We start from the raw sequence: 16788 nt of genomic DNA on the forward strand, positions 1-16788 counted from the left end.
TTAAAACTGTACCTGTTTTCTCTTTCTTGCAGTATAACCAAAGGATCTATTCCACAAGGTTTGGGCAGTGTTGTTATACGATTTTGTTTAGTGGATTGGTGGTGGTGTGGCTGCGGTTGATGTCCCTGGTGCATCTGCCCGCTGGGTCTAGGCGCGACACTACCTTGATGAGGAGGTGCGCCATGTTGTTTGTAATTCTGTACTGGCGACTTTAATAATAAAAGGTAATAACTATCTGTTTTATATTTTAAGTTCTAAATAATATTTTTATTCTTTAGGCTGGTACTTCAGCAGCCCTATATGATTTTCTTAAATTAAAATTTGACCAATATATATATGTAAAAAATGTGTTGCATTAAAATTACAAGTATTTGTGGGAGGTAAATTTGTCATTTTTATTAGTTTTCGACTACCCTAGGGGTCACTAGCTGACTTTTTCCAGTGACATTTTGGAATGTGCATATCTTTTTTAAGGTTAGATGTAGTGGTTTACAGTGAAAAATTTTGCACAAAAAAGTATATTTCTACTTGTTCCATTATCTAATTTGTGATTTTTTAAAATTTGAAACTGATTGATTATTTTCATTTAATTTAGACACATACGCCTTATAACAGCTAGACGAATTCCATTGTTTTGCAATCACTGACAACTCAAGTTAGTTTCAAATCTCAAAAATCGCTTTTTAGAGTGTAAAAAGGCTGCTTCCTTACTGCAATTTTATTTTGAATATAGTAGCCAAGTTAAATATGTGCTAAAAGATATAAGCATATTTGTATAGTATATGCGTGTATATACATTTTTTTTCTAGAAACATGTAATTGGGTTGCCAGTAATCTGTTTTTTCATATTCAAAATAAAATATTTTCGTTTTACGAGAAAAAGGTATTCTAGATTAAGCATATTTAAAAAATTATTAATGCTAAATTCGGTCTATATATATATTTAATATATGGCTAATACTTGATTTAAAAAACTACCTTTGTGATTTTTATATCAAAAACAAGATACCCTGCAGCAGTATTAATGAAAAATACGAGATGTAATTCGTAACGCTAAAATACTATGCTTTTTCATCTCCATATGAACTATATCAATCAATTATTTACCTGCGGTGGTAGGTGCACAGGGGGTGGGCCCTGTGGGACCCCAGGCTGAGAGCTTGGGGGTCCAGGGGGTCGCATTGGTTGTAGCTGAACCGGCGGCCCACTGTCAGAAGTCGGTGTCTCAGGAGGTTCATTAGGTGGTGGACCACCCTGTACGTTATATGCGAATGACATTCATTTCTTTATCAAGGTTGCATGCAAATTTCTGTTAATCGTGGTTCTACATCAGATTTGTAATTTTAATTATCTATAAACATAATATAATATATTTCTGACTATTTCCGAAATATCCCACAATAGAATTTTAAATCATTTACAAATACAAATACAAATATATATACTTAAAAACTAGTTCAAAGTAAAATTGAATTTGAAGTACGTAAATATGTATAAATTAATTTGAAATATTGATGGTATAATAATTTAAAAAATTAGGTATATGCTATTTACAAATTTGAATTACTAATGAGAGTAATTCAGTTAAATGTTATTGCTTTTATTATTAATTAATGGAAGAGATTATCTTCTTACAAGTAGTACCAAAACATGTATTGTAAATTTGAATTATATTAATTAAACAAATATTATAAATCTAATGTAGAAAAAAATTATAATCTACATCTTACGCAAAAGTTGTAGTACATGCAAAAGTATCGAACACAAACTACTTATTTAACATATAATTATTACTAGAGCTAGTTAAGTATATTAAAATAGACAATAATTTGATAATTTCAATGCCATATTGAAATAAATATTCATGGTATTATTGTTACCTAATCACTAATATACTACGGAAAAATAACTATTTTATTTACGATGTAGATGTAAAAGCATAGCATAGCATAACAGCATACCTAGGCAGTGTAAGCATGCAAAATATAAGGTGTTCTAAATTTTTAACCACTATAGTGTAGCATTACTTAAGTAACTGTGCATGTTTCTCAATATAAACAAGTTTTCACTTTTTGGTGTCAAAGAAAATCTGAATGTGAAACATTTTCAAAAATGACACAAGAAAAATTAAATCTGTCATCAAGAAAAAACCACTCATGCCTATAATAATACATAGTTTTAAAAAGGTTTACCGATGATTGACAGGAAGTGCAGGAAACAGTACAAAAGTTATTTTAAATTATTATTTTTTCACTGTCAGAAGAGAACACGATGCCGATGTTGTGTAAACAAGTTACGAAGGTAATTCAAAATTTCATAGCACTAATAAAACTAAAAAACTCTTTTTTTTATATAAGCAATCAACAATAAAAATTGATTGTATTTAGAAGTCGAAAATTACAGAAAATTTCACGTATGATTTTGATGATCAGAATTTATATTGGCGATATACAATGGGGCTCCTTAGAAAATAGAACATGACTCTAAAGGTTTTTTGAGTTGTACGATGACATGAGTTTTTTTTATACAGGGTGAGTCATTAATAATGGTACACAGCATATATAGCGATTGAACCAAACGTGTCTTAATCAATTGTTGCTCCTTTTCGTTCTACAGTGTTAAAATTGAAAAAATATTTTCGATTTTTTGCTATATTTTAAGTGTGTATGGACCGATTGTTTTGAAAATTTCTAGTTTTACTTTTTTTGAGGTGGCAAATACAAATATGAAAACACTAATTATACTGCCCTATCAATATGTTTAATATTATGTATTTTATAATATTCAATTTTTTAACTAGAAATCTTAAGACGCCAAGCCTGAATTAAGAATTAAGACAAACATTACAGCAACTGAAATTTTTATTAAAAAAAAATAAATTATTAATCATCAAAGATTCTCAAAGTAACCACCAGCGACTTCAATGCACTTTCTTAGCCTTTTATTTAAATTTTGTCTTGACATTAAATAAAGTTCTATGTTGTTTGTTAATATGAACTGATTCTTGAATATTTGTCTACAGTTGTTCTCGACTATTAATAATGTCTTTGTAAACTAAAGATTTAAGATAGCCCCAAAAGTAAAAATCCAGCGGATATAAATCAGGCCAAGGTACTTCGCTACTGCGTCCAATCCAACGGTGCAGGAAATTTTTATTAAGATATTCTCTTACTTCTCGGATGTAATGTGCTGTCAATTTGTTATGTCAATGCCTACTACTTTGGAAAAAATAATTTTGTAATTTAATTCCCGCCAAATTTCAAAAATTTAAAACGTCGGTATCCTGAAAACGGTTTGAGTTTATCGATTTGTAACAAGTATACCATTTTTATTTAGAATTGAACATAGTTCAATAATTTCTAGTCAAAAAATTCAAAATTATAAAATACAAAAAATAAGACATATTTTTTACATTAATAAGACAGTATAACTAGCGCCTCCTAGACGTGACCCCAATACTGTTTGTATATTCGTATTTGCCACTTCAAGAAATGTAAAATTACAAATTTTCAAAACAATCGGTCCATACATACTTAAAATATAGCAAAAAATCGAAAATATTTTTTCAACTTCAACACCCTGTAGAATGAAAAGGAGCAACAATTGATTAAGGCATGTTTGGCTCAATCGCTATATTTTGACGTTAACAATCAGCTGTGTACCATTATTAATGACTCACCCTGTATATAGAAATGCCTTCCAGATCCATTTGTAGATCTTTAAGTTAAAAACTAAGTGTTTCAGTTTAAAAGCAAGGAAACATTGAAAGTGTTTAAGGATCAAGGCATTGTTGATTATAATTCACGCTGTATATTGTACACTTAAGAACCTGAATAAAAAAGGAAATATAATTCATTTTTTTTTAGATGTTTAGAATTGAAACTGGGACCTACGATGAACAAAATATTAATTTATGCAACTAAAAAGAGATGGATAGAGCCAAGAAACTATAGAAAATGTTGTAATTATTATTTATGAATTCATATATGCCATCTAGATAAAGTTTAATAAATAATTTTTTGATAGATATAGTTCAGTGGCTTGGTTCTAAAAGGGCCAATGTAATTTTTTGCTTAAATTGAGTGTTGATATGATTGAATTACATTTTTCAAGGTGTATTTCTGATAAAACGGCCAATGTCAGATTCCCCTTAATTATGTTTGTATAGAAGGTTGTACTTTGCTCGAATACGTGTACACAAAACTTTAAAACGGCCCATGTTACATGTGGTATATCCATAAAAAATAAAATGTGTTTCTAAAATATTTCATTTAAGAAAATGGCAATTAAAGTTTTTGACTCAAACACAAAAATATAGGAAACAATTTGATTTTAGAAATTCATTAAAAAATAAACTTTATATATTCAAAGCATTTAAGCGTTAAAGAGTGATTAGGAAAAAAGTTATATTAAGAAAAAATATTCTTTCAATAGGCAATGGGACGAACAACAATATACTAAAACAACTATCGATAAAAAACTTTTACATGATACTTAGCATTACTAAACACAAAACATCAATTTTTATCCATATCTTTATGTGATATCTCATTTTTGTCAACACTTGTTATGTCAGTATAGTTGTTGGTGAGACTGTAAGAGTACTTAAAAATTGTCTACAGTAAGGCCTACTATCTTCGTCAATATAAACCTGAAGTTCTTCTAGATGTTGGAGATTGTTTTGAGGGATATCCACCAGAAGCTTATCCGATGAGAGCATAAGTTTAGATATGTCTGGTTTGGATTCCTTGTTAATAGACCAGGAAAGGAAACATTTTGAAATTTATTAATTACTGGGCGTGATTTTATTGTTGCAAAGTCTTGTGAATGATAATACAAGAGGCATCTCATCTTGTGGGTCATGAAAAAAGTATAGCGTCATTGTTTTTTATCAACAAATAGGTCAAAATTTCGTCATTTTTCGTTTAGTTGTATATAATTGTTAACAAATAAAAGGCACTTTTTTCCTTAATAAACAAATAAAATAACTCTGCGATTATTAACTTTTGAAAGAAGTTATATACACCATTCGAAAGCTCGTAAAAAAACCTACATATTGAAAAAAAAAGTTTCTATGACCAATAGGTCTGGAGTTAGCAATTTTTGTACTACATTTGAAAAAAAAAATAATTTCTTTTAGCTAGAGGATACTTGATGTCCCTTCGAAGAAAATGAGCTCAAAAAGAATGTTTTAGTCATAACCCTGCCCCCGGAATAATCATTTGAAAATTTTGCAAAAATGGGACAAATAAATGGAATTTTGCAAAAACTATTTGACCGATCGAGACCATCTTTTGCACATCTCTTAAGGATATAAAAACTCACATTTTGGGAAAGTTTGGTAAGATTTTATTAATTATTTAAAAAGTTATTAACAATTAAAGAAAAATCACTTTTTCAGTTTAATTTTGCAATAAATTTTTTATTTATAAAGCAATTTTAACTTATAAAGTCTCATTTTAAAGATGATTTTCTCTAGATCAATATATCTATCGTCTATTGAACATTTTTTGCTAAGATTAATAGTTCTTTTTACGATAACGCATAGAACGAAAAATTACGAATTTTTGACCTATTTGTTGATAAAAAACAATGACGCTATACTTTTTTCATGACCCACAAGATGAGACGCCTCTTGTACTATCATTCCCAAGACTTTCCAACAATAAAATCACGCCCAGTAATTTTCATGATTTCTCGATGATTTTTCATCTTTACTTCTATAAGTCTTGATTTACTGACTAAAAAATGCTACATCACCTTTAAAGGTATTTTTGTAAAACATGAATCAGGATTCATTCTATTTCATTTCTATTATTATTCCTATACTGAATGTGTCATTTTGTTTCAAAATAATACTGGTTTCAGTTTACTATGCTCAAAGTGTTTTTGAAAAAGTAACTTGAAGTTCAAAAATAATTCAAACTTATCTCTTGAACCAAAATAGGAGGCTTTCGGGGTATCATATGAATAAGGTTAGCCCAGTTCCATAGGTAGCAAATTTCAGAGTTATCGTTTCCTCGACTTTCATAAATTGTTAGGTCGAGGGTCCACAATTTTTGTTTATAAAATGAAATGCCACTAGTCAGATAAGGCGTTCGCCGTTTTAGAAACACATTTTATTTTTTATGGATATAGCACATGTAATATTGGCCGTTTTAAAGTTTTGTGTATACGTATTTGAGCAAAGTACATTGGCCATCTCAACTTTCTATACAAACATAATTAAGGGGAATCTGACATTGGCCTTTTTATCCTAAATACACCTCGAAAAATGTAATTCGATCATATCAAAAGCTCAATTTAAGCAAAAATTGACATTGGCCCATTTAGAACCAAAAGCCACAGATTTATTTACGGAAAAAAGAGTTAAATTTATTTATAAAATATTTTCTGAACAAATTAGCTCAAATTGATGTACTTATAAAGTTTAAATAAACATAAAATAAAAAAATACCACATTTTGACAAAAATAGTACAAATCTTAAATAATTGTCAACTATCTACTCATAATTTATAACATATTTTCAATAATATATTGAGTGCAACAAAACATGTAAAACATGAAGACATGTTTTCTTATGCCACATCTAAGGATATTATCTATTTTTTTTTTTGTTTTTTTTTTTAAAACCGAAAAATCAAAGAGTATATTGAGGCCCACGGATACCGCTTTGAACACATTTTGTAATCATATAGAGGATTCCAAATTTTTCTAAATGGTAAATCTTTTGCAAGAAAATGAAAACTAATGTACATCTACCAAAAAACTATTTTAGCATTTTGAAATGCAGCACTGGTACTTAAAACATGTTACTAATGCGACTAATTAGAGTATATCGGCCAAGTGATCTACATAGTATTGGCCATGCTTGTAAACTTATCTATTAGCGTGGTTTGGTTAATATTTCATGCTGAATGTCCATCTTACCTGATGTCCAGTTGCCCCTTGAGGATAAGGTGAGGGGGGTGGTGTCGGACACTGTGGAGAACCATCGGGTCTTTTGCCTTGCAGCGCCATTGATATCTGAGGCGGTACTGGTTGATTCCTCGCCAAATAACGGTAAGCCATTATTTGATTCCTAAAAAAAATATTGTTATTCCACCACAAAAATAAATTGCTTTCCTACTATTGCAATTTGAAAGAAAAGTATGGGAAAATTTCCCAAAAGGAATAATAACCTTAGTTGTGCCATTTGAGACTGACTGAAAATAGAATTGGATCCATTGCTTCTCGCTCTAAGAGCCAGCAACTGGGAATAACGAGGATCTTCCTGCATTCCCTTCTCCTCCATAGAATCGATAGCTCTTTGGAGGGCACTAAGGTTTTCTTGGCCTTGTGGCGGCTGACCTGGTGGACCGGAGACAGATGTTGGTGGCCCCTGGGGTCCTGGAGACGATGATTGGTTCTAAAACACACATTTAAATTTGTAAAATTTTTATAGATATTAGACTGCAAATATAAAGCAATGAAGGTAACTCACAAAGTACATTTTTCGATTTTGATGTAAAATTTTGGAGACACGGTTCTGGATTTAACCTTTTCGATCTGAAAATTTAGACAAAACAGGAATGTTTAAATTTGGAAATCGAATGCCTAAAACATAAATTTTTATAATTAGTACATGAAAACATTTTTGACAAATTTTTACACAACTTAATAAAATTCTTGCTTCGAATAAACAAACCAGAAATTAAGATAAAGATAAAAGGTGTATCGTAGTGGCGTAAAGATAATAAATGTTAGATAAAGTTAAGAGGAGATATAATTATTTTTATTATTTTCACACATAAGTATATAGTAGGCATAATGATCATGTTAGGTGAATATGAAATATGTCAACTTTGTTCCTTTACCACTGATAATTGTGAAATAAGTAACTTACAGTATAAAGATGAGAAATATTTACCATTTAAAGAAATTAATCTATTATTTGAGAAATTATTCCTGTATAATTATGTACTTTAACTATGCAAGTAATCTATTATAATAGTAACAAGCTATTTACTAACTTATGAAGCCTTGATATTACAACAAAAACATGTAATGGCATTCATTGTAATTACATATATTCTAAAGGCAAGAATATTATGTAAATATGACTACAACTCACAGTGATCAGGAAGGGAGAAAAAGTTCGATGAAAATGTCCGCCAAAACGGCTAACGCAGAAAGTTTCTGTATCATCTGGACATTCAAAATTCGCAAAGCACAAAATCCTATCAGATCCTTCTTGATTATGGGCATTTGTATATACAACGTGTCCCAAAAGTATGGGAACAGCACAATAACTTTCCAAAAATGCATTTTGAGGGAAAATGATTCAGACAAAAGGTTTAGGATTTCCCTCTGGCTATTCAATGGTGACCCTATATTTGAGCTTGTCCTTGACCTTCAAGGTTATTTCAAGGTCAACTTATTTTTTTCAAATGGGATGCCCTACTTTTGACCCCGGAAATGAAAAGAACGGAAAATTTTACGTTCAGATATGTCCTCGACCATTTTCCAAGATGGCGGATCCAAGATGGCGGACGCGATTCCAAACAACCGATTTATGCCAAATTTGGTATCGGGGGGTTTTTGGGGTCGCTGACTACGAATCTGAAATCTGTTTTTGAGGAATTTTAGTCCAAGATTGCGGATCCGAGATGGCGGACGCGATTTCAAAAATCAACCGATTTTTGCCAAAATTGATATAGTGCGGTTTTTGAGGGTTAAGGTCACGGTCAAATCAAGGGTCACCGTCAGATAGCCAGGGAAAAATCCTACAACGTTAGTTATGGTAATTTTTTTTGCAACCCGTTGTTTTCAAGACAGCGCGACAAACCATGCGTGAACTTGATTTGACCTTTAATGACCATCAGTGGTCAAATTCGGAAAATGGTCAAGGACATATCTGAACGTAAAATTTTCCGCTCTTTTCATTTCCGGGGTCAAAAGTAGGGCATCCCATTTGAAAAAAATTCACTTGACCTAGAAATAACCTTGAAGGTCAAGGTCAAGGTCAAATCTAGGGTCACCATTGAATAGCCAGGGACAAATCCTAAATCTTTTGTCTGAATCATTTTTCCTCAAAATGCATTTTTCGAAAGTTATTGTGCTGCTTCCATACTTTTAGGACACGTTGTATATACAAATACCCATAATTCGCAAGAAGTATCTGATGGGATTTTGAGCTTTGCGTATTTTGAATGTCCAGATGATACAGAAACTTTCTGCGTTAGCCGTTTTGGCGGACATTTTCATCGAACTTTTTCTCTCTTCCTGATCACCGTGAACGATAAGGATAAGTAAGGTGATATAAAAATATATAGGTATGATATAGATCAAGGGTCGGCAAGTAATTTTAGGTGGTTTTGAAAATTTTTAACGAGATCCAGAAAAAAACCTCTTATTCTTTACTAATTTTTTGTTTTAATTTGCACTCACAAAATAATATGAAATACAATAAAAAACACAAAACACACCACAGAAATGAGACAACCCCCAAATCCAAAGCCAAAGGCTTGTGCGGAAGGGGGCTACACTTGAAAAAACGCGGACAAACACCCATTATCCATAGACATTGCCAGTGCCGACACCGGGGATCGAACCCGGACCAGAGTAGGAAGCCTAGCCGAGAAATGCTTGCCACCGCACTCTCGACCGACTTCGCTACCGTGGCGATTATAGATTAGATTATAGATTATAGATTATAGCGTGGTGACAATAGATGAGCAATTTGCATTCAAAATCAATGGGAGAAATTACATTTGCGGTCTTGAGTCAGTTTTTTTACTGACGTACTAACCATTAAAAAATGATAAGGGTAGCACTCAAACGTATTGTTATCTATAGAAAAATATATTTTTTAAATAATTTGAGTGATTATACTTTAAAAAAATTTTTGGCGGTCCAGTTTTTTACCTTCCGCGGTCCGGATCTTGACAGCGGTCCGCCAATTGCCGGCCGCTATATATATAGATTATAAAAAATCGACCCTGTTGATTGTATTCAGAACATCAGCGAATTTTCACACACGCTCTTATAATTAGTACAGTAAATCTATTGGTTAAAGAAACAATAAGTGTTTAACACTCACAAAAGATCTTATGTTACATAATTACTATTTATGGGCAATAACTGTAGCAAGTAGTTTAAAATATATCTAATATATATTGGTTATCTCTACAGATCTACAAATACATATATTATTTAACAACTTTGTCGTGATGCTCAAGTGATTTACATCCCAAAATACATATTTATAAAGTTAAGCTGTATCTGGAAATATCTAGTTGAAATATTTAGTGAGCATTAATAAATGCATAAATATACTATTAATATGTAAAAAAAAAATATTATTGCAAGTATTTAGGGCGTCAACATTTTGATGCGAGTTTCTCCATTATGTTCCTAAATTAAAATTATAAAAAGATACGTTGTTGTGGATAATAATCATGTATTTATGTTATAAAAATAAACACGTAGTTGTTTTTAATTTAATAATTTTATAATTACGTTTTATTTATATTTAATTAGATGTATGGTAATAATCAAGGTAACACTAGCAGTGGCACATAATTTTATTACATAGTTATGATTTTGATTTAGAAATAAAGCAAATTAGGTAACAAAAATTATACATTTACGGTATAAAACAATATACATTTCCTCCCACCCTTTTTAATAATAATATTATATTTCAGTGACCTTCACACATTTATTTTTTAAATAGTAAATGCTTTATATTGTCACCAAAATATGTCTAAAATATATTCATTAAATAAAAAAAAAAACATTTTCTTTGCAACTGATAACACCTGATGCAAAGGATTTCCAACATTGCATCATTCTGAAAAGTACATTTAGGTAAAAAGAATGTTATTCCATACAGATTATAATAACTGTTCTTTGTATATCTATAGGAAGTTCAAATTCACAAGGCTACACTTTGTTGCAGATCAAGAATGTCTTGGCAAGAACTCAAAAAGTGTTCACAATTCGATGTATCAGACATATGTGTAATAATATTGCGCAAGAATGTTAAAAAATTGTACAATAGTCTGTAATTGTCTAATTGTGGCATTTTTTAACTTTTTTATTTAACTGCCAATACTGCCATACTGAAAAGAAAAAACTAGATAAAATTAACTCCTTGGACTAATTTTGGCATAGGAGGTAAAAAAATAATAAAATTTCCTTTTCAGTGTAGTAGGAATCTCATATAGATGTGGATGTGTGGTGATTAAACGAAAAATCTTATGTAAAACTTAGATTCTGTTGCGTGATATTACCTTCACAACCATACCTTCTTAGAATCAATCAATTATAAAAACAAATTAAAACACACCAATTCTTTTAACTAAAATTGTTTTTTAATAACAATAGGTACCTAATAGAACTGTTACCTATTGCTACCAAAATATTTAATTTCTAATGAGGAAAATCCTTATGGACAAAACGAACTTTTAAAATTCATAATAACAATCCAGGCAGAAGTCACGTCAAGTGATGTCATTTATTGGTCAGCCACTCACGTCATAATGACGTTGAAAAAGAAGTATTATGGTACAGCATAAAAACGTAGCATTATGATATAATAATTAAGTCGTTTTTTAGCGGGATAGTTACGTCGCCAATAGAGTGAGAACTATCAAAAATATTTTAGAGATACACGATTCGAACTACCTTTTTTTATACATAGTAGTGTTCTATGTAAATGTACCTACTCGTTGAACCAGTTTCGATAGTTTGTAATCTATCGCCCGCTGTAATTTTTTTGGAAGTGATATTTTAGAAAACTACTTTTAAGATTTGTTTTACCAAAACTACGTATCATTTTTTACCACAGCTCTAGTTTTAAATTTTATTTTTAAAGGTTTTTCTTTCATTTTAAAAATCTAGAAAGTATCGGAAATGCCTGAAGATGATGACAGTTACGCAAATTAGAAAAATCGTCTTCAAAATCAATCGCAGAAGGCCACGCATTATCAACTGGATTAGTTCAACAAGTAGGTACACTGCCGGCCCTTTGAAAGTGGACGATTTATTTTTCTAATGTGATGTGGTCTACTTCATAGACTATTCCTAGTCTACTTATTATGACAAGTTTTTATATGTCAGTGTCATTAGTAATTTGCTTGGTAATTCAAGATGCCGCGTTTAACGGAACTAGATAAAGTGAGAGTTATAACTTTACTTCAGAATGATTGGTCATTGCGGATGATCTGCATGTATGCAAGAACAGCATATTTAAACTCGAAGAAAAATGGATTGCGGGGGGTCACGTACGTTATGTTCACGGTGGACGTCGAAAAGTAAGCACCACCTAAGAATAAATCCTTTTGACATGGCAGTAGCGGCTTCCTTTGAGACGAATTTTCCTGGATCAGTGCGAACTGCAAGGAAGCGGGCGAAAGATTCGGAGCTGAAGAATTATGTGGCCGCAAATACAGTTGCTTTGACTCCCCAGTATAAAGAACAGAGGTTAGAGTTTGCAAGACAATTTGTAGGAAGCCCAGACAACTTCTGGGAGAATATTATATTTTCGGACGAAAAAAGTTTTCAGTCTTGCTTCGATGCTTCTGTCCGTGTCTACCCACCAGAGATTATAAGGTATTCGGAGTCTTAGGTGAAACCTACACAGCGCAGCGATAGATTCTTCCATTAACGATTGGGCTTGGATAAGCTGCCAAAGTCCTGATATTTGTAGTGACCATGCTGTATCCTCAGAGTTTCACTTTCAAGCAGGATAATTGTGCAATTCACACCTCAAGAGTTGCGTCAGAATGGTTCATTGATAACAACATCGATGTTTTACCTTGGCCCTCAAAGCCCTGGGGATATATAGTGAAAAAAATTACGACAGAAACTTCCGTCCAGTTAACGTCGAAGAACTTTGGGAGGCAATTGAAAACGCATGGGATAACATCACTGAGGATTATAACAAGAACATTAATTTTATCAATGCCATGTAGATTGCAGTGTTATAGACAAAAATGGTGCTTGGACAAAATACTAACTTTACGAATCGCCTTTTTTTGACGACGAAAACTGTTCATTTTTAGATCTCGTTGACGGCGAATGAATGGCTGTTAGAATGTATAATATATTTCAGTATTGGAAAAATAAATAATTTGCTACCTAATTTGGATTTGTTTTGCTCACTAGAGCTAGTATGATAGACACACATTAAATTTGACATAATGACCGCCGATTTAAACCTCACATTTTCAAGTCAGCTTCACAAAGGCCAATTATAGACAATTTGCTTATAAGAGTCAACCACTTTCAAAGGGCCGGCACTGTACATCTTGAAGGCCACTATATAAAAAGATTATTTGAATCGCGTATCTCAAAAAAAAATTAGATAGTTATCCTGATTCTTAATGAGTTACACTATATACAAACGGAAATAATAAAGCAATAATAGAAACAATAATTTTTTTATATTGTATTGTTTTGTATACAAAAGTAAATTGTACTGGTCTACAAGGACAATTCATTAACTTTTAATCTCAAGCTTCTGTATTCAGTTCAATATACACATGAGTACATATTTTAATTCTTTATGGATACTTAAATGCAATATAACAACACTGCCCAATACACATTTTAACTTATTGAATATAAAAAATTCGAGGATTAATTTTAAATTATGTGTTCAGAAGGGTATAAAAATGTTGGTGGAAGTAGAACATAAAGATTTACAAAATTCCTGTGATAAATTTTTTGTAACAAATATATTAAAATGTTTTGAATTTGGGAGATACATATAAAATAACTCAGATACAGCAAAATACCTTCAAATGTATAGACGTCTTATTTTCAGAATTAGCAATATTATGTATTTTAAAAAATGATTATCTCTCATCATACAATTTGATTCACTAGTACTAGAGTATGAATAAATGTTACGTTTGTAGATATTTTTTTTTGAACTGGAAACAATTATATCCATCTGGAGTTAGATCTGAATAATGTTTAAAAAAATACTGTATCTGACTGAATTACCGAATATTTAAATGACATAACGTATGATGAAGAAAATATTCCTTGCCATAAATCTTTTCACAACGACTTACAAATATTGTCAGTAGTTTTCATTTGCTAAATGACAACCAAATTTTTTAATGTGGCTCTTAGATAAAAGGATTAATGTTACGCAATGCAATAATATAACATGCTCAAAAACGACAATAAGAGATACATTATCGTTAAGAATAGAGTCCAAATACAGTAGAAATGTTCCATTGCTTTCCATCTTGGTTATTCCGATAACCGACGTTGTTTTCTATTTACCTGGAATATAACGTCTAATTGCAAGTGATACGAGGTTTAATAAAAAAAATAACGGAAATTGTAAATTTTCTCAAAAAGTATTTATATAATCTTCAAACTTTATCCCACCCCCTTCAAAGTAGATAGACTAAATACAACACGCGCAATTTGAAAATTCCCATTACTTTTTGATCAAACCTCGTATATTAAACAATCCAAGATTTGTTCAACTTTTCGATTATTCAGTCTAACTTGTAATGACACATCAACCCAGATATTAAGAATTTTTCTGACTACACTTAAACAAATTGAATATATGTAGTCCATAGCAATAGAAAATACTGATCCCATATTCCTCTTAACCTTTGAACCTTAACTCGACCATTGGCATATTCACCTGATGGTTCCGTGCGTCTGTCACAAGATGAACAAGACTTAACACATTTAATATAGGTTCTTACCGGAGCATCATGCATAAAGTTATGAATTGACTAACAATTTGAAAATCAAATCCATCGAACAACAGCGGTAAATTATTGAATTCTTCCAGAAATAATTCCAGTGTTATTATACCTAAATCTAGACACAATTTCCAGTAGAAAAAGACTAAAATAAGTTATCAATTACTAATACGGTTTAAAATGGTAAAACTATGAACTAATGGTAAAAACTAATTTTCATTTCGATATTAGGAAATACGCCGTGTCACAAGATAACAGACTATATTGCAAACCACACATAATTCCAAATATATACCAGATTTCAAATGTTTTAAGCCTGTATGCAATTTTGTTGCAGGGATTTGGTTGCCGCGGTAGAATCAATGAAATTTTTCTTATCAGATTATGCAATACTGTTCCGGCAACTGAATTGCATGAATTAGAACATGCTCTATTCCGTGCAACAAAATTGCATGGATTCTAGTTACTTTTATGAAGATTTGTTTATTACCAACCTAGCTGTTGTTGGCTGTTGATCATATTTCTCCAAAAAAGTATAGTTGAAATTTAAAACTGAAATTTATTTCTTACTCAATATACGTCCAAAAAATATTGTTGAAATTTAAAATTGAAATTTATTTCTTCTTTAATACATACTGAGGTACGTGCTTAAGTCAAACTTTCATAACATCTTCTTCAGCTTTATTAGGGCAATTGCATATGGTAGCCCCTAAAGTTATGATAAGTAAGATAATTTGAGTTTTATGATGTTTGATTTCTTTATTTCTAAAGATTAAAAACCATGTTTTCAGTGAAAATCAAATTAATCTAATTGTTATGTAAAAATCATGAGGAAAAAATACAATGTGTACTACTAATAATTTAAAATAGGGACAAAAGGAGTTTTATCCCAGACTGCTATGGTCTTTCATTGCTATTTTTTGAAAAGCCTTTTGCCTTCGCTGTAAAATGCTAAATATTGTCAAGTTTTCCATAAAATGTGTTATGAATATGATACTAGCATTTGTGACCATATTATACTGTGTCTCCACTGTTCTTGTGGACCAGAACGGAAAATGGTTTTCATTTTAGAGAAAACGTTAGAAAAAATTATTGTTTTTAAAATAAAACTATTTATAATTTTAAGTTTACATGTGCAAAATATCTGAAAATTATGTAAAAGTAACTGCTTTTTTAAGAACACGAAAAAATATTGTTAAAGAAAGTTGTTTAGACGTTATGACAGGATTTCAATTGTGGATAAATCGGCCTACTTTGATTATTCCATAAAAACAGTAATCTTATTAGTTTGATACAAGGTACAGTGGCTCGTATAGAAGTCACTGTAATACAAGGTAGTTTCTTTTTATCTGTATCCTCTGAAAAAAAAGACAGGTATGACGTTTCTGAGATACCGACAATGAAAAATTATTTAAAAAAGAAACGAAATTGGCCAAAATTAATTAAATGGTGAATTTTTTATTTTTTTATTTAAATGAAGATGTTTTTGTCGAGGCCTTCAATCAATAAAAAAATCTTTATAATTAAAAATTCGTATATAAATATTTTCTTATAGGTATTTTTTTATATAATAATTTGTGAAGTTTTAACATGTTGTAAATATGGCAATCGTCTTTTTAACGATAATATGTGATAACAATTCACAGTAAAATGATAAATTAAAAACAAACTATAGTACGATCGTATACGATGCAAAGTAGAGCAAAAAATTGTCGGTCTTTTATCAAAGGAAAATCGTGTCATTATTTTTAGGAGGCGTAAGATGAACCGTTTCAAATTTAAAATGAAATTGAATGTAAAATCTGAAATACCGCCGCATACGCACTGTGTTCTGGTACTAGCTGTAGTCGGCCAGGTGCATCGAGTGTACGAAGTGGTCGGTTATACGTCAAATACTAACCTGGCGAGCTTGATCGTAGAGCAGGGAACAATAAACAGTGGCGCGTACAGAGGTGAAATGTAGTACATATGTGGAATTTAAATAACGAATTGGATTTATAATAAATTACATTTAAAACAAATAGTTTATGAGAATAAAGGGATTTTTGTAGGAACAGGGTTCCA

At 31.1% G+C, this 16788-nt stretch overlaps 1 protein-coding gene across 4 annotated transcripts in view; it reads right to left on the minus strand.

Moving 5' to 3' along the window:
• Positions 1–16788, minus strand: part of LOC108904309 (ATP-dependent helicase brm) — a 44507-nt gene that overhangs the window by 8501 nt on the left and 19218 nt on the right. Inside the window, exons 1-6 of one of the 4 annotated variants that reach the window (XM_018706813.1) lie at positions 7911–7948; positions 7485–7549; positions 7183–7409; positions 6932–7082; positions 1108–1254; positions 13–209 (exon numbers count right to left, since the gene is read on the minus strand). In XM_018706813.1, the coding sequence (XP_018562329.1) occupies positions 13–209; positions 1108–1254; positions 6932–7082; positions 7183–7409; positions 7485–7493 (731 nt within the window). In that variant the 5' untranslated portion in view covers positions 7494–7549; positions 7911–7948. Of the gene's footprint in view, positions 1–12; positions 210–1107; positions 1255–6931; positions 7083–7182; positions 7410–7484; positions 7550–7886; positions 7960–16788 lie in introns of those variants that run through there. The other 3 variants (XM_018706812.1, XM_018706810.2, XM_018706811.2) reach the window with 3 other exon arrangements.

Source organism: Anoplophora glabripennis, unplaced genomic scaffold (assembly GCF_000390285.2).
Source record: "Anoplophora glabripennis isolate ALB-LARVAE unplaced genomic scaffold, Agla_2.0 scaffold101, whole genome shotgun sequence".
NCBI lineage: Eukaryota > Metazoa > Arthropoda > Insecta > Coleoptera > Cerambycidae > Anoplophora > Anoplophora glabripennis.